At 40.0% G+C, this 22,940-nt stretch overlaps 2 protein-coding genes across 3 annotated transcripts in view; both read right to left on the bottom strand.

Moving 5' to 3' along the window:
* LOC133978146 (histone deacetylase 7-like) overlaps window positions 1-3,398 on the bottom strand; it is a 46,250-nt gene extending 42,852 nt beyond the window's left edge. Inside the window, exon 1 of the mRNA XM_062416506.1 lies at window positions 3,260-3,398. Coding sequence (XP_062272490.1) covers window positions 3,260-3,278 — 19 coding nt within the window. The 5' untranslated portion in view covers window positions 3,279-3,398. The remainder of the gene's footprint in view (window positions 1-3,259) is intronic.
* A 12,978-nt stretch (window positions 3,399-16,376) lies between these two features.
* Window positions 16,377-22,940, bottom strand: part of LOC133978147 (vitamin D3 receptor B) — a 30,315-nt gene continuing 23,751 nt past the window's right edge. For both annotated transcript variants that reach the window (XM_062416507.1, XM_062416508.1), the window contains 2 exons: window positions 22,744-22,860; window positions 16,377-22,106 (listed from right to left, as the gene is read on the bottom strand). In XM_062416507.1, the coding sequence (XP_062272491.1) occupies window positions 21,853-22,106; window positions 22,744-22,860 (371 nt within the window). In that variant the 3' untranslated portion in view covers window positions 16,377-21,852. The remainder of the gene's footprint in view (window positions 22,107-22,743; window positions 22,861-22,940) is intronic.

Raw genomic sequence — 22,940 nt, 5'->3', positions numbered from 1 at the left:
GTACTGGAGGCTGCTCGCAGCAGTGGCTCGCCTCGAAAAGCCTTTCGATTCCCAACAGCAAAGCAAAATCAACCCACAGAGGGGAGAGATAGCACTCAGCGCTCATCTAGTTTCTCTGGAAACTAGACTGTGATGCTGGAAAGTGTTACTTTACGACGCCTTCACACTCCTGTGTGTGCACGTGTGGAAAAAGGTCAAAACACTGAGCTCAGAACAGCGTGTACCCCTTTGAAAAGGTTTGAGACATGGCTTTTTCAAACCTGTAAGATGACAAGTTCACAGAAGCTGCTGTAAACTTAATGCTCATTTTGAAAAAAGTGTCATAATGTTTGTTGATAATTAAACTATAGACAAATGAAGAACCTTTATAAGGTTAAAGGTCCAACAGCCAAATATGATGAGAGAAAATAGATTTCTAAAAATGCTCCCACGTTATGGCCAGGATGATTATGTAAACAAAGATGAGTGTAGAAAAGTCAAAAGTTGTCATGAACATTTCTTCTATTTCCTGCTGACACTATCTACAGCAATTACAGTGCTTCCTCCATGACAAAAGCTTTCTGACAGTCTTTCCTTTCCAATTAGACTTCCCCCTGGCTGGCACATTAACATGAGATCAGATTCTTAGATCAGATTCTTGCAGTAAAAATAATTTTACACCAGGGGGCAGTACTCAAATGACTGCTTCATTTATTTCTTATCTAAACACAAACAATAGCCTGTTCAGGTGTATGAGATGGAGGTGAACTTTACTATGGACCACTTATTAGTATCGTGTACATCAGTCAGTAATCTCAAGTTCCTTCTTCATCCCTTTACAGTGCTCACTTGACTTTAGCTGGCAGCCTCTGCTGTCATGAAGAACCCTCGTCAGACCAGAGCGGACTTAATGAGAGGTGATCCATTTTAGATCACCATACTTTTGGTCTACTGTGCAGCCAAGTTACTGACTGCACTGTCTTTCAGAAACTTGGAAAATGTGATGGAACCAATGCAAATCCAAAAGTCATTTTGGTAATTGAAAACAATGTATTTAAGTTTTGACTGGACACTCTCAGAGAGACAAAAGCTTTTTCAAGAAGTTATTATGGTTGAAGATTTCTAAAGACAAGTCACTACTTTTTGGTGAACAGGAGAAAATGGCTTCAATACTATACGCAAGACCTTTTCGTCTTTAAAACTGAAACACACAACATTGTTACGAATCCCTCTGTGGTCTTAGTCGACACCCACTCAGCTTGAGCTAGACACTCGTGACGCGACTCCTTCACAGAGATGTAGTCTGAGTCAGTGACCCTGAGAGAGGGAGAGTTATGTCCCTGCGGGCCACTTCCATATGACTGTGGCCTCTTAACCTGCTGACCCTCGACCTCTGCAAACTAAACAAACCCGGAGTCTGATGATTTATCACAGAGACAGAAATATAGACCAACTTCTACAGTTTAGCTGCTGAGATGGATTTCCCATTTTGCACAGGACATTTTTTGTTCTCACCTAATTGAATAAAAATATTGCTTCAGTTTTCAACATGATCTCAGTATGAATAGTGTGTGTGGCACAAGACACAGAACAGTGCAATTATTGCTTACAAGAAACTTGCTTTAAAGCCTTTCAGTTGGACAAATAACTTTTCAGTCTCAAAAGGATTCTGAGACCAGTGAGGGCAGTGATGGAAGAAATACTCAGATCCTTCACTTAAGTAAAAGTACCAATACAGCAGTGTAAAAACACTCCATTACAAGTAAAAGTCCTGCACGAAAAATCCTACTTAAGTAAAAGTATTAGCATCTTAATGTAGTTAAAGTATTGCATTCAAATTAAACAGTATCTTACTGTTGTAGCTGCTGGAGGTGGAGCTAGTTTCAACTACTTTATATACAGTTAGCTAGTTTAGTCCAGTGGTTCCCAATCTAGGTGTTGGGCTCCTCTAAAGGGTCACCAGATAAATCTGAGGGGTCATGAGATGATTAATGGGAGAGGAAAGAAGAAACAACTAAGTTCTGATAAACAAATCTGTTTTCAGTTTTGGGACCTTTTCTCTAATCTTTGATTTCTGGTGAAATATTGGGTCATTTGAAGATTTATTGAATTGAAAGCATGTGAGAAAAATCACTAAGTTTTCTGACATCTGAAATGTGACCCTGACAACAAACTACTTTTTATCAAAAAAAAAAAAAAGGTTGGACACCACTGGTTTAATCTTTAACAATGTTTTGTAATGTAAAAACTTGTTATTTTATCCATTTTGTCAAATATTCATCTGAAAGGTAACTAAAGATGTCAGATACATGTAGCGGAGTAGAAAGTACAATATTTCCCTCTGAATTTGTGGAGTGGAATTATAAAGTAGCATAAAATGTACCTCAAAATTGTACTTAAGTACAGTACTTAAGTCAATGTACTTTCCACCACTGGTACAGGGAGGTATCTGTCCAAGGAGAATTTATATTTTTCAAGCTTCAGTTTGCCAAGTTTTAATCCGTATTAAACTCTCTTAATGTGTTGATCGTCACAGGAGCAAGGCCAAATAAAGCAGGAATGTTATCACTATACCACCCATTATTTTCAGAGAGGACATAAACACCAACAAAATGTGACAGCAACTTAATCAACTCTCACTATCCTAACCTGTGCTTTCCAGCCTTTTTACTACACATCTTTTTCTAATGTCTGTCTCTCTGTACTCGTCTCCTTCAGCAGTGTGTTGCAGTGAGGGACTGTTTTTGTGTGTCTCCTCATTCTTTGCACACTTTTCGTGGACAGACTCTCTAGGGTGGGTGGGTCTGTTTCCAATTTTCTCCCCTTTCCCGTCCTAAGAAACAACACTTCCAAAACCAAACAAATAAAACCAAAAAAATGAGGTACCATTATTTGTTTTTCAGACCACAGTGTTCCTCTTGGCATTCTTGCATATTTAACATTTCTACATGATTTAGAAGAATTTGCAACGATAACAATGTATATGGTATATTGATTCCAGGACAAACTCACGTTTCTCATAACTGAAGCCAACCAAAGCTGCCAGTGGTAACAGCAGAAGACTCAGATGGACAAAATCAACAACTGAACCAACAATCTTAAGCATGGGCAAAACATCTGCAAAACTACCAGAACAGCTATAATGCTCTCTTCAGAGCACAGTACATAAACAACTGACTTTTTTGTGTGTTTTACAGTCAATGAAGGGCACATTTTCTACATGGTTGTTACACATTCTTTAACGGATAGATATAATATGCAAATGTGCAATATGTCTTACCGGTTTTGGGTGCTGACATCCAGTAAGAGGCCCCTCCGTGCTCCTACAGCAGTCCAGTCAATCACAGAGGCAGCAGTCGGACAGGCTGGGAGGCTCGGAGAGAAGATAGATCCTGCTTTTGACAGGGGAGTGGTGCTGCAGCGCTTGAGCCCGGCTTTGCACTGACAGGGGGAGTCACAGTCAACTACTTGACACAACGGGCTCTGGATTTTCTATGTCTTGCACTTCCTCTCATGTGAGCTAAACTTGCTCTCTATTCTCTCTCTCTCTACTCTCTCCTGTCTCTCTGTCTCTCTCTCTCTCTCTCTCTCTCTCTCTCTCTCTCTCTCTCTCTCTCTCTCTCTCTCTCTCTCTCTCTCTCTCTCTCTCTCTCTCTCTCTCTCTCTCTCTCTCTCTCTCTCACTCATTCCCTGTAATTCTGTTTTTTAGAGAAGACACAGTTGCTCTGCCCTATCAGCCCCCTGTAACTTTGTCAGTGCTGCCCCTGCACCAGAAGCTACGGGGAGTGAGGAAGGAGGGAGGGAGGGTGTGTGTCTGTGTGTGTGTGTGTGTGTGTGTGTGTGTGTGTGTGTGTGTGTGTGTGTGTGTGTGTGTGTTGGAGAGAAAGAGAGAGTAACAGATTGTGTTTGTAGCCTGCATCTGACAGACAATAGCAGGAAGTGTTGCTTTAGGATGCACAAAGCACACAGAATCGAAATAAGAAACCAGAATGGAGCATTAAACGTTGTTAAAAGACATTACAGTGATATTACACTTTTTTCACAAATAAACCACCACCTCCAAAGCAAGTGTGTTGTTTCAGTATCGTCTTTGATATATTATCAACCTGTAAAAGGACAACAAAGCATTGAGACCAAAATAAGTACTATTTAATTATGTTTTTCTTTAAATGTTGTTAATTACCTAACTTAGCTTAATGGAGATGTTAGTGTATATTCTTATTTACATTATATTGAGCATTGTGTATATATGTATATATAAACATATATATACATATATAATATATATCTATGATCATCCACTCAGCCTATTTAGTAGTGCACATTTACCAGTCTTCTCTGCTTGTCAGTCTTAAAATATTCTTATTGTCAAATGTTACAAACATTTGTTACTTGAAAGCAGCAGTTGACTCATGGTGCTTATCAAAGGCAGATAACTATAGTATGAAGCAGTGAGCTTTAAAAAAAAAAAAACAACAACAACAAGAACTCCATGACCCAGTCAAGCTCTCACAAATGGAGCATTCAGTGTGATTACTTACAAGGCGACATATTTCACCCCGGCAATTACATTTCAGCCTGAGTGAAATTAACGAACGAGCGAGAAAACAGCCAGAATGTTGGTGATTTAGGGGAGAACAGTTCCACATTGTTACATCTAATTAATTATAGTATTCTATTTGATAGCGTTCTTATCTCTTGCAGGTCTAAAGATCAGCTACTTACGTATACTTGGCCCCCCAATGTGTGAATCTGATGTCAGTGAGCAATAACTGGATGACATCCTGTAAATGCACCACATTTTTTAAGGTACAGTAATTTTGGTACACAACGTACGACGTTTCCCCGGAAATACGGGCGGAAAAGCCGAGTTACTGCATGTGGTTTTCTCACAGTTTTGTCGACCCGTGTCACCACTGAGATCTGTGAGTAGCAGGAGATTCATTCATATAAAACTACGATCAGAGAACCGCCAAAGGTAGAACATGTGTCTGATGCATTTTCATACAACCTTGCAGTTAGATGAAAGATGGAGCTGCTGCTTTGGCTGGATTGGATTTTTGTATTCTAGTGCAAACTTTGACACACCAACTTCTTCAACATATTTAGAGCAAACATGGTTTTATCTAAACCAAAGTGTTTACAATGTATTAAATAATTGTCAATAATATTCTGCAATGAGTAATACCTGCTCTTAATATCCTAATTTGATTACATTTTTCGAAAATATTGCAATAAAAAGCATAATAGTCATATTACATGTATGTGACCGACAGGGAAAAAACAGTAATGTGAAGGTTTAGTTTCACTGTGCAGATTTAGATATGTATATCACAGGACTATGTGTTACTTTACTACTGCATGGTTAGAAGCATGAAAAACCATCGTTAAAATGATGTAGAATTTGTCAGACCTTCAAGCAGTAATTGGTCATTTCTATTCAAGAAAAATCATGGTGATGGGATCATTGATTCTTTTCAATAAACCTGTGAAGTTGTCTCCATTCTCAAAACGTTAAAATCACTGTATGTAGAAATCTTTTAAAAGTATGATGATCAATCTAATTAGCATGTTTTTTTATTCATGTATTGAATCAAACACATCTTTCATCTGACCAATCACAAGCTTTTTGACAGACATAACAATGCCACAGACAGACATAACAAGTCAGTGGCAGACAATGCACTGCAGTTGAGCCAACACACATTAGTGCAGTTAGTTGAATTAACCTGTGTTGACTTTTAGGGAGTGCATGCACCAAGATTTCTGCTGTCTATGGAAGAGAAATGCAGCTACAAAGGTCGACAACCCTCCTGACCTTGACTGCTGTGTGGTCTGGCTCCTTTGCTACTGCGCTAGCAGCAACGGATTAGCTTTGTGGTTCAAATGTAACTTCATCCATTGGAAAACATACTGACCAAAGGAAACTCATGTTTAGGGCCCTTTGTCCTCATGGCAAGTAAAGAGGGATTCTGAGGTAGGCTTCTCTTGGTGTCGGTTTCTCTCAAACAAACTCGCTAAAAAGAAAAAGATTGGGATGTGCAAATTTCCAATCTAGAAAAAAAAAAAAAAGCAATGAATTGATGGTTGGATTTGAATTTTTAGTAAGAGAAACTACAGTGGGATGCCTGTTTCGTTTTGCTTTTGTCTTGTTTTCAACGTTTTTGTTTTGATTTAAACTCCCTTGCAGAGATTTCCCAGATTTTCAGTCGCCCCGATGAGAGCATGTGGGTTCATAGAGGAAACAATCTGCATTAGATGAACCCACTTTTCAAGCTCTGTGAGCACAAAATCGTGAATAATCAAGAGTTGAGCACCGTGAAGCTCTGGTTGAGTTGATACAAATAGCTAACCTGTTCCTTTTGGAGAGCAGAGAGGAAAAGAAGACCAAAAAATAAGCTGATAAGCTGATAAGAAGCAGGTTAGGAGTCCCTTGAGGAATACAATGGGATCCGCATCATCTGGAAACATGAGGTGCACATGGGCTGTTAAAGACCTTAAAGATCAGTGTGAGGAGGCGCTGTAGGAAAAGGGGGGCGTCGTTATCTGCCAGAACAGTTGAGACAGATCACAAGAAAAGGAAAATACTGGAAATGTCTTATCAGCATTTGAATGGCCATCTTTCTTCCCATTATATGTTTCGACTTATCTACTCCCTGATTACACCTCATGGCATCTGCAAGAAATTTTCTGCTATGCGAACAGTGTTTCAAAACTTCCTTCGGTTGTTTGACCATCAAAATTGCCTCCAAAAATCCTTTTCCTCATCTCCTCTTTGGTGTTTTGTATCATTTGAAAGGTTTTGATAGCAGTACTGATATAAAACCAGGGACCAAAACCAAAACTAACTTTTTTGATACCTTACTCCTGTTAATATAAACATGTTTTATATCTATCATAAATGTTGTCTAAACACAAGCAGCTATGCAAGAACTTTGCACAGAAGTGAAAAAATCTTGGAAAATTGGGAACCAAATGATCAAATAATAGGTAAATAAGATGAAATTGAAATTGGCCCAATATTCAGTGTACTTGGGAGACACATTTCAGTCGGTACTGAAACATATTGCAGTACAATATGAAACCCAAATCCTGCCCAATACCTCTAACTTAACTTAAAAGTTCAATTAATTACAAATGTACTGAAAAAATCCAGACTCAGGGTATGTGCACTGGAGACAGCATGTTTACTAAAGTTTCCAAAAAGTTGCATAGTGGGACCAAAAAATGGCTTCTAAACGAATTGTAATGTCACCAAATCATGCTTGTAAGTACACACATTAAAAACAAACAAGATAAGAAAAACTTCCAGCAACTTCCTCCCCCAGCAACCCAATTTTGAAAACCTTCATGTGTCAAAGTCTGTACGTACGTCATTCTGCACAGTAAAGGTCAGCAGTGAAGGAAACTAAAATAAATTTACGTTTTTAAGTGGAGGGGAGCTTAAAATACAAAGTTAAAAACAAAACAAAGTCTCTGTTCTCAAAGTGTTGCCTTCTCACATGCAGGCCTTGATGACCTCTTGAAGAAATACACCACAAACTGTGGTCACACACTTCCAAAAACCGCTGGCTGTTGTGCTTCTCAGCCTCCAGTCAGCCTGAGCGGCGAGCCGACCCCCTCTCTCTCTCTCTCTCTCTCTCTCTCTCTCTCTCTCTCTCTCTCTCTCTCTCTCTCTCTCTCTCTCTCTCTCTCTCTCTCTCTCTCTCTGTCTCTCTCTCTGTCTCTCTCTCTCTCTCTCTCTCTCTCTCTCTCTCTCTCTCTCTCCTCTCTCTCTCTCTCTCCTCTCTCTCAGGAAGGGGGAGTTTCCTGAAAGGTCATGGTTGTTCCAGCCAGACCAAACACTGGCTAATTGCTTTGTTGTTTGTCGGGTCGGTGCTGTTTTTTGTGTTGCACTTTTCCTTTGTTTTGCATTCCCAAGTATATTACCTGAGCCTTTGGCCAAAAAATGGGGAGGGCAGGGAGAGGGAATTTGAGGAGTGGGAGACAAAGGGGGGAGGGTGAGTGCTGAAAATACGAAGGCAGTGGTCACACAGTGGATGCCGTGATTAGGCCACGATTGGGGGCCCCCTGTCTCTCTTTTTCATCTCTCAAGCTATAAATAGCAGAAGTAGGAAGGTTGCTTATGGGACCGGGGGGAGGGACTGGAGGGGACAGGACAAGCAGGGACGCAGTAATTGGCGAGAGACAAACAGCTGGGGGAGTGTGTGTGTGTTTGTGTATGTGAGGGGGGCTCTACTCCATGCAGCTGTACTCTGTCTTTCAGGCTCTATATCCCTCTCAAATTGTTACATTGCCTCTTTCTCTCTCTCTCTCACACACACACACACACACACACACACAGCAGGAAGGAGAGTAATGGGTCCCTGACAGCCAGAGCCCTAAAGAATGAAAGAATGTGCAACATGAGGCAAGGGAACAGCTGTATAGTGAGAAAATGGGAGGAGGGGGGGGGGGAGGGTGGGAGGCAGTTGATTCACAGAAGAGGGGCGAGGTACAGCAGAAGCAGAAATGATTAAAAAAAAATTTAAAAAGAAGAAAAAAAAGAGTAATAGAATGCGGCAAGGGTGGACGTTCCTGGAAGTGGAATCAACAAATGTATCGGTTTATGTCAAACGTTGGGTCTAAATCAAACCCAGAGAGTCCTGGACGGGATTGGAAGCCGATGGAAGCAGATGTTTTGCTCAGCTGTTGCAGAACCGATCCGCTGTTGGTGGATGTGCCTTCGATTAAGTGGGCTCTCTGTAATGAAACAGCCTTGGGAACTTGAACGACTGAGAGAGGCTGAATGGACAAGACAACACAAGGACGACAAACTGCAGATCCCTTGTGCGTGTATGTGTGTGTGGGAGGGTGTGTGTGTGTGTTGTGTGTGTGTGTGGGGGGGGGGGGGGGGTGTAGGACGTGGGTGGTAATGGAAATAACATGAAGTCACCCTGGCAAAGAGAGGGTGCTGGCTAATTTGTTTTTGGCTCTGTATGCACTACATCTTCATATGTTAAAGCTGGACCATTGAAACATGACTTGACTTAGGTGTGTTCATTTGCCGTGTACATATCCATACAAATATACATCTGAACACTATAATGAGCTGGTAACCACCTATTTTAGGGGACACCTGGTCGAGATAGACATCTTTACAATGTTGCCTCTCTGTCTTTGTCACTGTCTGTTTTTTTTTTAACGCTAGAAAGCATCTGCATGTGGTTTAATGTACCACTCCCATTTTTCAGAAGGACAAGCTACATTTTTGTTCTGCATGCACACAGCGGTGGAGAGAAATAGCATGAAAAAAAAAAAAACAGCATGCAAAACCACAAACATTATGAGATAGAGCCAGACGACTTTAGTGCCATACATGTAATTAAAGAATACAAACACGCACAATCACGCAAACACTCAGACGCACAAGTGTTTGAGTCAATCATTTAACTCGACTGAATGAAGATAGAGTGATATCAGTTTCTGTTTCTTCTCTTTTTGTTCCTCTTAAAATGTTGGTGCCTACCATCGAAACACCTGAATCACACATGCACTCTTTGTCTTGAGAGGTTTCGACGTCTGAGGCCCAATTCTTGTGAAATCCCCTTCTTCTGCTATCTGTGCTGAAATACCACTGTCGCCATGGTTGGAGATGACACTTATCACAACATCTGAGGTGTGTTTGTTGATGTGTGCGAGTGTGTATTTATATGTGTGTGTGTGTGTGTGTGTGTGAGATCAAGGTTGTGTAGGGGCTACATACCATACCACCATGCACCTGTGCACTGACGGAAATGCAACGCAGTCTCCCCCCCCCTTACCCCCCACCCCATTACCACAACATACACACACACAGACACACACACACACATTGGCCACCTGTACTGTCTCTTGTCTGTCTTGTAACCTTAATAGCTGAGCACATTCTCACTGCAATTGTGTCACTTGTCACCGCTAAATGTTTGTTGGTTTTCTTTTTTCTGTGTAACAAAAAAAACAAAAACCTGTAAATGTTTGAAATTTAAAAAAAAAAAAAAAAAAAAACCCCAGAGGGAACAAGAGGACAGCAAAATACATTAAGAAAATAAATGTTACCAAGAAAATTTAATGTATATCAGTAAAGTAAGACGCAATGTATTTACTACAGATGCAGGACTTGTTTAAGACACAGATAAACAAAGATACTGTACACAATATTAGCATTATTAATTCCAATTATGGTATGTGTAATATGTTTTAAATACCATTGTTAAATGTTTCATCGGTGTCTGATCAGAGGAAGCATCTGGTTTGGCAGGAATTGACATCTGTGCACATTTCCACATTTCACAAAAATGAAATGTAATTATTTTTCTGCAGGAACGTAGAAGAACAGGAACATTGCGTCTAAATGTTTATCAGAACTGGGGGGGGGGGGGGTTGGGGGGTAACACACTGGCTGCAGCCTTAGGTCAAGTTTCAAGCCTTGTTTAAAATTTTGTCCGCAACCTAAATATAATTTCCTGAAGTTTATGTGGACATGTTTTGTGTGTGTGTGTGTATGTGGGTTTTTTAGCATTTCATTTCCAATGGTGATGTGTCTTTCTACACAAAGAAAACATCTGATTTTCACTTTTCTACAGGAGATATTTTCTTTCAACCTTTGTTAACATCCTTGTGTTAGACGAGTGTTTTTCTCTTGTGCGTCTGTCTCTCTGCTGTATGTAGGCCAGGGTGACCACAGTGCTGATGAGGAGGTCTACAGGTGTCCCCCTACCTCCAGCTGTGATCAGAAATACTCTCTGGGGTTTTTTCTTAGAAAATGCCCTGCTGCAGAGGCGTGAACACCTCAGCCTCTGAGCCACTCACATTACACACATACATCCAAAACATATCTGGCTGACAATATTACACAATGCTGTGTAGCAACTTGTATGCATCAGAATTATGCATACATTTAAACATCCGGCCAATACATTTAAACATCAGGCCAACAAATGCATAGAATCACCAGGAAGCACTGACTTGATCTGGTTTGCAAGGCCACTGTCCCACTGCAGAAAAACCCCTACGCACTCTCACACACCCAGTAGCACACTCCTGTATGAAACTGTGCTTTGGTTAATCAACAAACCTGCTCATCTGACATGCGGCTCATCTTACGGCAGTGTTTTCTGTGCTCTACACGTTTGTGTGTATGTGTGAGAGAGATCTCAGTCAAGCCGAAGATACTAAATGTTCAGGAAACCACAGAGAAACTCGGCGTGAGCACCACACACTGACATTTAAAAGCATGTTCACACACACAAACACACACACCCATACACATGTAATGAGCACATACTAGTCATGCTTTTGTCCCAGATGTTAAAACTTACATATTTACTGCAATATTACATTTCTAGACAGACATACTGTATTCATATTGGTCAATTTATGAATAACAAAATAATAATAATGATAATAATAATGCAACAGTGTTTTCTTTAATTTCACACCATTCTCATCTAGTTTTTGATGCAGAACAATCAGCTATAAATTATACAAAGCTATACAAGGCTATATAAACTATGTCTGCACCAAATTCCATGGCAAACCATATAATAGTTGTTGAGAAATTTCAGCCTCAGTTTCATAATGTAACTTTTTTTTCTTTGTCTTCTCATCATAACTGGAAACTGTGTGAATCATGATGTTGGTGAATTTTGCTGCAATCTTGAAAGATCCTTCCCGACTTAAAACAGAAATTTTCTCTCAGTTTCAGATCACTACGCTGAAAACGTTCACTGTTTTTCTAAACTTTTCTAAACAAAAAGCAGGTGTGAGGGTTGCTCCAAATCATCTCAGTATTACAGAGATTATTTCCACCTGCAGCTTACATGACATGACAGTAAACAACAAATAGCAAAAGAGATTGCTGAGATAATTTTCATAAATAATTATTCTGCCCATCCATTCTCATACTTGAGCTTTTATCTTCAAAAGAATCAACTGAAACCTCTCTACATGTCACTGCAAGGGAGTGATTTTGGGTTTCCACTCATTTAGGATTTTACCTAAACTCAAAAATGCTAATGAGTTGGCAGATTTTGTTCTTTTTCCAGCTATTATTAATGAAGAAAAGCTTTGCTGTGCATACAGGATTTTTTTTTATAGCAATGCCCTACTTACAATTCTCACAGATATAAACCTGGAACATGTTTCGTGCAAACAGTCTGATACTGATTCAGCGCAAAGCAACTGGGACTTTAAATGCCTCACTCAAGGGCACACTGGTAGCACTGTGTACAGTTTCACAGTGAAGTTTTCCCAGTTTGTGTTGAGATTGAAAACAGTGACCTTTCATTTGGTTCCATCTGAGAAGTTTCAGAACAAGCTCAAAAACACAATGAATTGTAAGTGATAGTTTCACTGATGCCTTTCAGCTGACTATACAGTAAGAACATGTGCTGCTTGCTAAGCTCCTGGGAGTCCACATCAACATTTCAACATTCAGAAAAATTAATATTATGTAACATTCATAGCTTTGAGTATAATTAAACCAAGTGAGTCACTTCAGTTTGTAAAATATATATTTAACTTCACATAAATCAGTGTTTATTAAGTGCACCTCAGAAACTTTACACCTAAACTCCATGTATAATGAAATCAGGGCCATTACAGAGACCACATGACTCAAGTGGCGAAAAAGTGAATAAACAGACTGGCATGCTGTGTGTGTGTGTGTGTGTGTGTGTGTGTGTGTGTGTGTGTGTGTGTGTGTGTGTGTATGTGTGTGTGTACTCAAAGTATAAATATAGGGCAGGGGAAAACATGGAGGAAATGTTTGGACGTTAATGCGACTTTGCAGCCATTATTTTCCAAGGAGAACACTTCCTCACACTCACACTCACACACACACACACACACACACACACACACACACACACACACACACACACACACACACACACACACACACACACACACACACACACACACACACACACACTTACAAAGTTTCTTGCAGTTCTGCCTGCTTCCTCTTCCCTGGAAAGTAAGGAGGGCACAAGAACAATGTCCAGCTCGGGGTGGGAGTGGGGGTGTGTGTGAAAAAAGCGACATGTGGAGAAAAAGAGAACATTCTGCATTCCAGTTTTTTTTTCTTCTTTTCATTTTTCCCCCCTGAATCTTATTCTTTACAATTTAAAAAAATGTGATGCTCATCCTGTTTCAAATAAGTCACTCAGCTTTGTAATAATAAACAACTGGATTATTCACACTGTGGTCCTCGTATGGAGCTAGTCATTTGTTAACAGTCGAGGAGCGTCTCCTGCCTCATCTCAGTTACATCTCAGAATCTTTCATAAAACGCAGGTTTATTGATGCTCTGTATGTATGTATTTTCTCTTTGTCTCCACCTTCAGCTCTGTGAGAGTAGAAAATGTTATTTTGCCCCACTGAGGGCCTGAGAGTAGAGAAACATCCGTGGACCATGCAATGCGTTCCTCACATTCTCAACCAAAACCACATGGTTGGTTTAGCCCTAATGATATTTGGATGACTCGCATAAAGGGCATCCAACATCCAATCTAAGTGGGCAGAGAATCAAGGGAAATGAGAGGAAGAAAGGGTCCTCTCTATTTTGCCCTGTAGGCTCACGGACAGACAGTCAATGCGTAGCATGAGCTTCACATTACTAATCTCACTGCATTGCTTTTTGCTTTGTCTTCTCATCATGACTGGCTGTTTAGTTTGAAATAAAACTCTCTCTCTCACACATACAGACACACACACGTACAAGAGATATGCACACAGAAAACATCACGCCCTTGTTATTACTGGAAAGTCACAACTGACATCCCCCTGCAGGCGGCTATGTGCCATATGAACAGTCATACCCCAAGCTGGGCCACAAAAATACACTTATTAACCAGGGGCATTCTTAGCAAAACAGTTACATTTCATCAAGAGGCCGCCATCTATCAGAGCGCACATGTGCTACTTGAAGCGGCAGTATCAGGGTTTGATAATACATGGGCACCGCCCATTGGTATTAATACCCCCATAGACAGAAATAAGTGCTTTTGAGGACCACCCTATTGTGTGTGAGCATTGAGGTCACTGAAGTGTCTGTGTGTGTGTGTAGACGTCTTTATCTGGTACCCATGACACGTCTCTGCCTCACCCAAAAACGTAACGAAGTCACGTCGTATTCCAAGAAACTGTCCTGGTGTGACCCTGGCCGCTGACCGTTTGGTTCACCCAGAAAACACACATACAACCAGAGGTGAAATTATAGTTTGAGATTTTCTTTGGCTGTATTGTTAGTCATAGATTTAGTTTGTTCAGGACCTGGTAACAGAATATTTTAATGCTAATTAAAGTTGTTTTTATTGATGAAAAACATTATAGCTGCATGAATTGAGTTTTTGAGCACTCGCACATTGACATATTATCTCCATATTGAGTTCATGTGTGGGATGTGTTAGCAAAAAGTTTACACATTCAGCAACATTAGCATTTATTTCAGGTTGTGCTTCTAGTCACCTGATGAATGTTAGTCTGGTATTTACTGTACTTTCAACTCTGTTTTGGTCTCCACAAACTCCTGAGACAAATATCTGCCTCTTTAGCTGCTAAATGCTCCACTATGTTCAACAGCTGCCTGCTGCTTCTGGATGAGAGCTGAGAGATTGAACCAAACAGTACAGGTACGAGCTATAAAACCAAAATATTGAGCTGAAAGACACTGAAGCGCTTTAGAGAAACATCCACTGTGCTATAATTGTCTGTTGGCTTGTCATTACAAGTAACAGCCTTAATAATACACTTTGTAATATTTTTAATCATTAATATAAAAACATTGATTAGCGCAGCTTTAAAAAAAAGAAGAAAAGATGTTATTTCCTTAGTTGTGGACCAGAAACTAAAGTAAGACATTCTTATCAGTGGAGGGAAAAGTAGGAGATTTGACTGAATGTTCAGACTGACCTTAAAACATTTCATGGTAGAAACCTCATTAACTTTTTGTACTAAATGTGCTTTGGTAAATTCCAGTGCAAATCAGTGCCGACTGAGTGAAAAATAACACGGATACAAGGTGGCCTGGCTCCTTCACATCTCGTGCAGGTGTCCTTATATCCGAGTGTCGGTGGCTCACCTTTGCACACCTGAACGCCGCATGAGACTGCTGCCTGTCAGTTATGTGCATTCTCTATGGAGGGGGAAAAGTACAGGGTGTTCAGTTTCTCGTTGCTCTGTTGTGAGATAATGTAACCAGAAAGCCCTCACCTAAGGGATGTTGCTGCAACCAGAGCCTCTCTTTCCTTCATCTAACCTCGTGCACAACACAACGGCTCAGCAGACCGCATGGGCGCAACCTTATCAGCAGGCAAAAGAAGTGCCTCTGCTTCGTACCAGGGCTGACAATTAACTGTCGTGCAATGACTGGATTTCTCTGATAACCTTTTATTTGTTCCTCCTGCACATTACTTCTCATGCAATCTCACTCCATACATGACCAGCCAGGGAGATGTGTGCCGAGGTGAGCTCAAATCTTTTCTGACATATTGTACAAATGTCAGACGTATCTTGATACAAACCTCCTGTGTGTGTTAACCAGCTCTGTTGTGTTTCCCCCCACACACACGCCACATCTTTGTGGTGAGTTTGTCCAGTATAACCTAATTGATCTTAAATGTTTCTGGCTGACATCAGTGTTCTAATCAGGGAGGTCATTAGGTCAATGAGGGTGTGCAGGCACATGTAATGAGAGACAGTGCCCTCTGGTGGCCGAGTGACACAATGCAAATATTTAAAGTTAATTAGAAAAAAACACCAACGTGGAAAACCTTAAAGAAGAAGAAAAAAGGGCATTGAGATTGAGAGTGAAAAAAAGACAGACTATAATAGTTATACATTCCAAAATATGGAGCAAATATAATGAAGAAAATAACACAACAGAATTCATTTTCAAGAATGTCAGTTTCAGGTGGGAAAACAGAAAAATTCTCCAGCATAATTACATATTACATAATTACATGTATGTATTCATTTAACTATGTTTCATCAAGAATTCACATATTCACAAAAATTGTCTTTGAGAGTGAATAAAGTTCCTTAAATTGCATTTCTAAGAAACATATGTATCGATAAATGCACTTTAATTTCGGCAGTAGTGTAGTGGGAGTCCCTTCCTTATGATGAAAACATTTTCAAGGTGTTAGCATAGCTCTATTCTGTCACTTACGTAGGAATTAAAGACTGCATATAACGGCACAATTTATCCATGAATCCCTTATAACTGGTATTGTGGGTGTGCCTAGAAAAGGTTTTTGTACAAACAACGCTAATCCATGTGTTATACAATAGAAGCATTTAAACAGCAGTTAAACCAATGACATTGTATTATTAAAGATGAGCTAGTATGAAAAACAAACCACACAGAAGCCCGCTGCTATGTACAACTGTTTATTTTTGATTTGCAAAACATCTGACAAAAATAACATTACATAAACACCAATTTATAATAGAAAAAAGAAGATCTTTGAAAAAAAAGAATTTAGGTGACTTTTTTGATAATTGGAGCCATATCATGCTGACCTACACAGGCAGTTTATGGCTAGTAGATTCATCAGTATGCATGTGTTACAAACATTACATTAAGTGCTTTTGTTGGTTCAGGCATTTATAATTGAATGTTGCATGATTTGGGTTCACAACGCAGGGTTAGAAATTCAATGCCAAATTCAAATTTACTCTTTATAAAAGATCAATATACATGGCTGACAGAGTACTAAGCAATAAGCCAATCTCACACTCGGACAACCTTCCCATTCAAATGAAGCTGGGGAACATCTGAAGCCAGCTTCGTTAACACCCTCCCCCTGCATTAAAAGGGTCATATGGCACACAGCTCAGGGTAGATGTGACCATGGCGATATTGTTCCTTAGTATTCACTGATTAATAAAAACTCTTTCATTTCATTCAGTGTTTACCTGAAGCAGTTTGACATGAATACAAAAAAACTTGGTTTAAATTCACCAAAGTGAGTAGTTGCTCCGTTAATATGATACTAGGATCTGAATGGAATTTTTGTTTCCAATAAGCACCACTAAGTTGCGTACGAGTCAAGAGACACAATCTTCCAATGAGGCCTGTCGTGCCGCTGGGGGCCGACACTTTGGACGATGCCTGCATTACGTTGTGTCAATGACATGCGACTTGGTGATGCTCAAGATAAAAGCAGCATTGCATGGATACTGAGGATTTCACCTCTCCTAATTCCCCTCGTTTGACCAAACATCGGCAGGGAATGATGAAGGTGCGGGAGCAGACTTTAGGACAGAAGGAGAGGTGAAGACACAGAGAGGTGTACGGAGGAAATGACGGGGCAAGTAAGAGGGAAACGGTAAGGATGGCGTACTACAGAGCAAAGACCATGCTAACAGTACCAAGTGGAGCGCAAACACACCTCTCATTTCTCCTACTGCCACAAAGTCTTTCAGGTTGTTCCTTCTTTACAGCTGCACTCACTCCACAATGTTCCACTCCTCAATTTGCCCTTAAGAACTAAAAAGATAAGGCAGATATCAGCAATGTGGCAACCAGATTAATTGCGTCGGTCGCTGAAAATCACCTAAATATCCAAAGGACAAAGTTGCAGAGAGGGAGAGAGAGATGTCAGTTTTTGGAGCAAGTGCAGCCTCATCCTAACCAGTCTGAGCCCCGTTGGTCAGAGTGCAGGCACTATATTAAAAACACTCCTGGTATTTTGTGCGTAAAAAAAAATAAAATAAAAGGCAATGCTAAGTCTGAGAAGAGAAACTGTACAAAAAAAAAAAAAACAACAAACTATGAATGACTTCATTAGCTGGACTCTCCCAAATCTGTGAGATATCTCTGAGGTAATCATTGAAGTATGACTCATTAGACAGCAATAAATACCAACATGAATACAAATATTACAAAAGTAAAAACAGAGGCAAATGCTTAATGCTAAAGCAAAATCTGAGCTAAAAGAGGTAGGTTTTTTAGGTAGATTATGGTGTACATCCATTGTGGACACTCCATTTTTGTAAGAACTACATTAAGTTGATTCCATTACAATCCCTGTCCTAATTGGATGAACAAAAATAAAGACTTGAGAGCCTTTTGCATGGGAGATGGCCAGCGGTTTTCTGCAAACGATATACATGTTTTACAGACAGGGTTTGTAATGGCAACAGTTATACAAAAAACTTCAAAAATGTCTACTAACTTGATAAACTGTAAAGCTTGCTGGTGATAGTGTACCATGAGTTGAATATTGCATTGTTACTGTGTTATGTTGCCAATCTTGAAGGGTAACAGAAATCTAAACAGATACGATGGATGCATCTCGTTTGCTGTAGATTTCCATCGCTGGATAGTTTTCAAGTTCCAATATTTGAACAACCACAATGCAGAGTTAAAACTTACAAATTCTGAGCAGCCTACCATGGTAAAACCAAACAGGAAAACCAGTGGATGCACCATATTTACATTTAACTGTATCGGCGTGTTATGTATAGTGTGACGGTTGGGAAACGGGGTTTCTCGCTTAATATAAAACCTCCAGTCAGAACTTCCCTGTCACAATAAACGGCTATATGAAACATCGTCAAAAAGTTTTCCCGTTCGGTTTTTAGATCCCCAAGAGCAACTCCTCTTTTACCCTGTTCTTGTGTGGAGGGAACTCTCCCTGTGGCACTTGCATGTTCACCAAACCTTCCACTGTATTAAACATACACAAATCAAACACTGCATCTCTATCTCAAAGAAGACAATGGAACAAAATCAAACCAATATCTACATACAGAAGTATGTATTCAGAAAAATCAACATGGAGACTTTTCAAAACTTCAAAAGTCAGTGTTCAGTAACCAAGCACATCATACCCCTCATCAAACTGACATACTATACATATGAGTGGTACTGCCTAGAGACGCTCGAGCCTCAACTCCTTAAAAGTTCAATCACAGCAGGGAAATTCATGGGACACATGGAATTATATATATATATATATATATATATATATATATATATATACACACACACATATATATATATATATATATATATATATATATATATATATATATATATATACACACACACATATATATATATATATATATATACACATATATATACATATACACATAGATATATATACACACACACACACACTTTATAATCCCGATGATTTCAGGAAGAAAACCAAACTCGTGATTACAGGAATTTGGAAACATCCAAAATTTATTTACTATCTGGGCTATACAAATCATCTATATGTAAAGCCCCGACTGTCGGCTTTCAGGGTGTCACAGTGACTGGTAGCGAATGTTGGAACAAAGCCACAGTGACGGAGAATGGACTTGAGATCCTACGGTAGAACCCATCTGGGCTGAACAGATTAAAGCGCCAACTGTCTCGACTCTCCTCACGGATAAGTAACACATACACATACTGTATGCTCTCTCTCACAATCTTCCACTAAGATCACAGAGTAGCCCTGGTCTGCTGAGATGATGTCACAGGAAGCTCTCGGCCTGACACAGGAAGCCCATATGGCCAATCACAGGAACCGTTTGAACAGATGTCTTCAGCCGCACAGCAGAAGAAGACAGAGAAGACAGAAGACAAGAAAGGACCATCATCATCATTATCTTCTTCTTTGGGGAACTGTCTCAACATAAGAGATGTCACTTGATGTCAGTTTTTCTATCCTCCCAAATGCAGCGAGTCATACATAACTGTCCTCTAAAGCCTAGCATATCAATTCTCTTGGAAGTTTGGTTTATAAGCCATTAGATGCTGTCTGATGAAGCATAAGCCAAAGATGACTGACAGCAGAGAGAAGGCATGAGTTCCTACTGCGTACAAGCTTAAAAGAATCTTCCAAAGCCAAAGATAAATAGCATATGAGTTTAGTAGATTATATAACGAGAATATCCGAGGCTCTGGAGTCATCATTTTGAAGAGCTGTAATGTATCGGCGTATAATAAGCTTGGTGATCTATATGGCTTATATTAGAGAGCAGCACGGTATGTCTAGCTTGTCCTCTTTCTTAAAATAAACCTTGGAAATTAGTTAAATACATCAAAATACACAAGCAATCCCTGTTTAAGCCATTCCTAACTCATTCTTACCAAGAAAAACATGTTCAAAGTCAAAAACAAAGAGCATAGTGTCTCAAAACATAGTGATAATGAATCAAAAACCAAAAAAAGGGTCAATATTGTATTTGCATATATATTTTTGAAAAAATTAGCCTTGAGAAATATCTATGTAGCCCTATGTACAGCGGACATATTATATATACCTGGTATTTACATGATGCAGCCACTAGAGGGCTGCGCAGCATACATCATCAAACAGGAGGGCCTGGGCAAAGAGGTGCACAACCAGGCCCTCCGACATTCTAGAAAATCCACTTCCCAGTCAGAAACGAAAGGGGTGTGATATTTGTGGAGGTCTGAAGCAGCTTCCAAAGCTCTCCACCCACCGAGCTCACTGTATACTGAGGTGGAACAATTCATGGAATTGTTTTTAAAGGTGAAATGACGTAAAAAAAAACAAAAAACCCCCACAAAAAAAAAGCATCCATTGCAATTACATCCATGTCTATGCCAATTCCAAGTATGGTATGCAGCTATATATTAAACAAGTCAGGCCTCTTGCTTTGGCCTTGATTTACTATTCCAGTTAGATTTGGCATTTTAGCCCTTTAAAATCTGTGATAATATAGATACTGTATAGCAATACATAGGCTTGAGTAAAAGGTGGTATAACAGTGCTTAGGATACATGTGGTAGCAATTAACTATTTACAGGGAAACAATTAAAAAAAAAAAGAGAGAGAAGAGGAAGAAAAAAACAATTACAAAAAAAGAGCAACAAGCCATAATGTGGGCTTGGTTTGATTGACAGTTAGCAGTGTAAAAGTAGCTAACACATTTAGTGGCTAATTCTCACCTCAAAACCAGGCACCCCAAAAATCAAAGACTATATATTCTGTACTCTGCATTATAAACCTAATGACAGTTTTCCTTCATAGGTTGTGAGGCTAGACAGACAACTTGCTAGCATGTTGATTGGCTGCATGCGTGGAAAAAAAGCCACGGAGCAGCAAGGTTGTTTTTTGTTTTTTTTGTCAGGTACTGGAAGCTTTTGAGAGAGTAGTTGACCATACCTTTGGTGAAAGGTGAAAGGCATGTGTTCATATACATACGCTGCCATAGAGAGAAGCAGATGAAACAAACAAAAAAACAATAATAACAATAAAGTATGCAAACATTTAAAGTAATGTGCAGGCACTGCTTTTGCACTGATAAAACTGAAATGTAATCTTTGCTGTATTTAAACTGTTCTGTGTAAAAGTTACTGTTTCACATAGGTGATGTAAATATAAAACAACCCCAGTAAAACCAAGAGGTAGCTCAACTGAATGGCTAAATGAATAACTGAGTATGCTTGTTGTGTGGGTGTGTGCACGACATGTACACACACAAAATGTCCAGGCATTTGAAGCAGCTGTTGGTTGATTTAAATACAGACAAAAACACTGTATATATAGGCAGACATTGTATGTATAGTTTAATCTGTATTATATGAAGTTCCCTTGTTTACTGTCTCTTAACATCTGCTTGCTCTCCATACGACCTTGGCCTCTTTGCCAAGATAGACTTCTTTAAACATGACACATACACGAAGACGTACACTCGCACACGCATACACACTAACACAGACACACACACACCACTTTCTTTCTTCCACTTGCTTCATACTCCACACCTGCGTTTAGTCCATCCAGCACATCCTCAGCTCAGTCCCTCCTTTTTTTTTTTTACCCCCAGGGGACTTGTCTCCAGCTTCCTCTCCACCGCTGAGGTTCAGAGGCGGGCCCCCTAGGAGACTTCGCTGCCGAACACCTCCAACACCAGCGGGGTGAGCTGCATGCTGTGCTCCGGCTGGAAGGAGAGTGAGCGGTACTGCTTGGAGTGCTCCTCATTAAGGCTGCGCAGGTCGGCCAGCTTCTGGATCATCTTGGCGTAGAGCAGTCGTCCTCCTGGGTGGTGAAGCCGGATGTAGGCCTGTAGGGTCTCTGACAGCCGGTCTTGGAGGGCTTCGATCCGTGCGTGGTCCTGCACACCTGGGCGGTCTGTAGGGGAGGAGGAGAGAGAGCGGTGGTTGAGATATTTATGATTATTACGTAAGTTACAGAGCAACAGAAATCTTTCATTAAAATTGAAATGTTGGAAAGCAGAGGATTACAATTTCTGGATTTATTATAGAAATTAACATAAAATCACATATCATATTATCTTTGTGTTTGTATTTCTACCCATTCTGGTCAGGTGGTTGTCTAATTTTAGAACTAGGAGAGCACATCTATGCAATGTTAATGAAGTGCGTCATACACAAAGGGATGCAAATATCCACATACACATGCTTGCTTGCATGACTATGCATGTATAATATATGCTCTATATAGCCTTCAAATGCATACTATATGCATGGATGTGTGTCCAAACAAGCCAACTCACACAAGACATGAGACCCTTCAAGCAGCTTAGACCTGCGCTTCAATTTTATTCATGCTGATTGACACATAGCAACAATCTTTCAAATATTCACTAATCAAAATTAAGTTGATCATTTCCCACAAAAAACAATAATAATGAAAGAATTATCTTATTCTTTGGCAAAAAAAAGAAGAAGAGGAAAACCAGATCACTTATAAACAATTCATGATGACCCTCTACATGTTCCCTCCTCCACAGTCAGACCTACAGTACCTGGAGAAAGCAAGCAGATGGCCATCAGCAGCACATGTTCCTCCTCTTGCAGGTTGAGCTTCTTTAGGCCCACCTGGAACTTCACCAGCGGCTCTAACAGCTCCAGAGTGTGGCCCGCTATACGAGATACAACACATCATTACTGCCTGTGCAAGCGTAGACAACCAGCTCTATTCTACATCACAGAAGAAGGCCCC

Source organism: Scomber scombrus, chromosome 3 (genome assembly GCF_963691925.1).
Source record: "Scomber scombrus chromosome 3, fScoSco1.1, whole genome shotgun sequence".
In the NCBI taxonomy this organism is placed as follows: Eukaryota; Metazoa; Chordata; class Actinopteri; order Scombriformes; family Scombridae; genus Scomber; species Scomber scombrus.
Note: the sequence above shows the minus strand (reverse complement) of the source record. Positions and strands in the feature narration are given on the sequence as shown.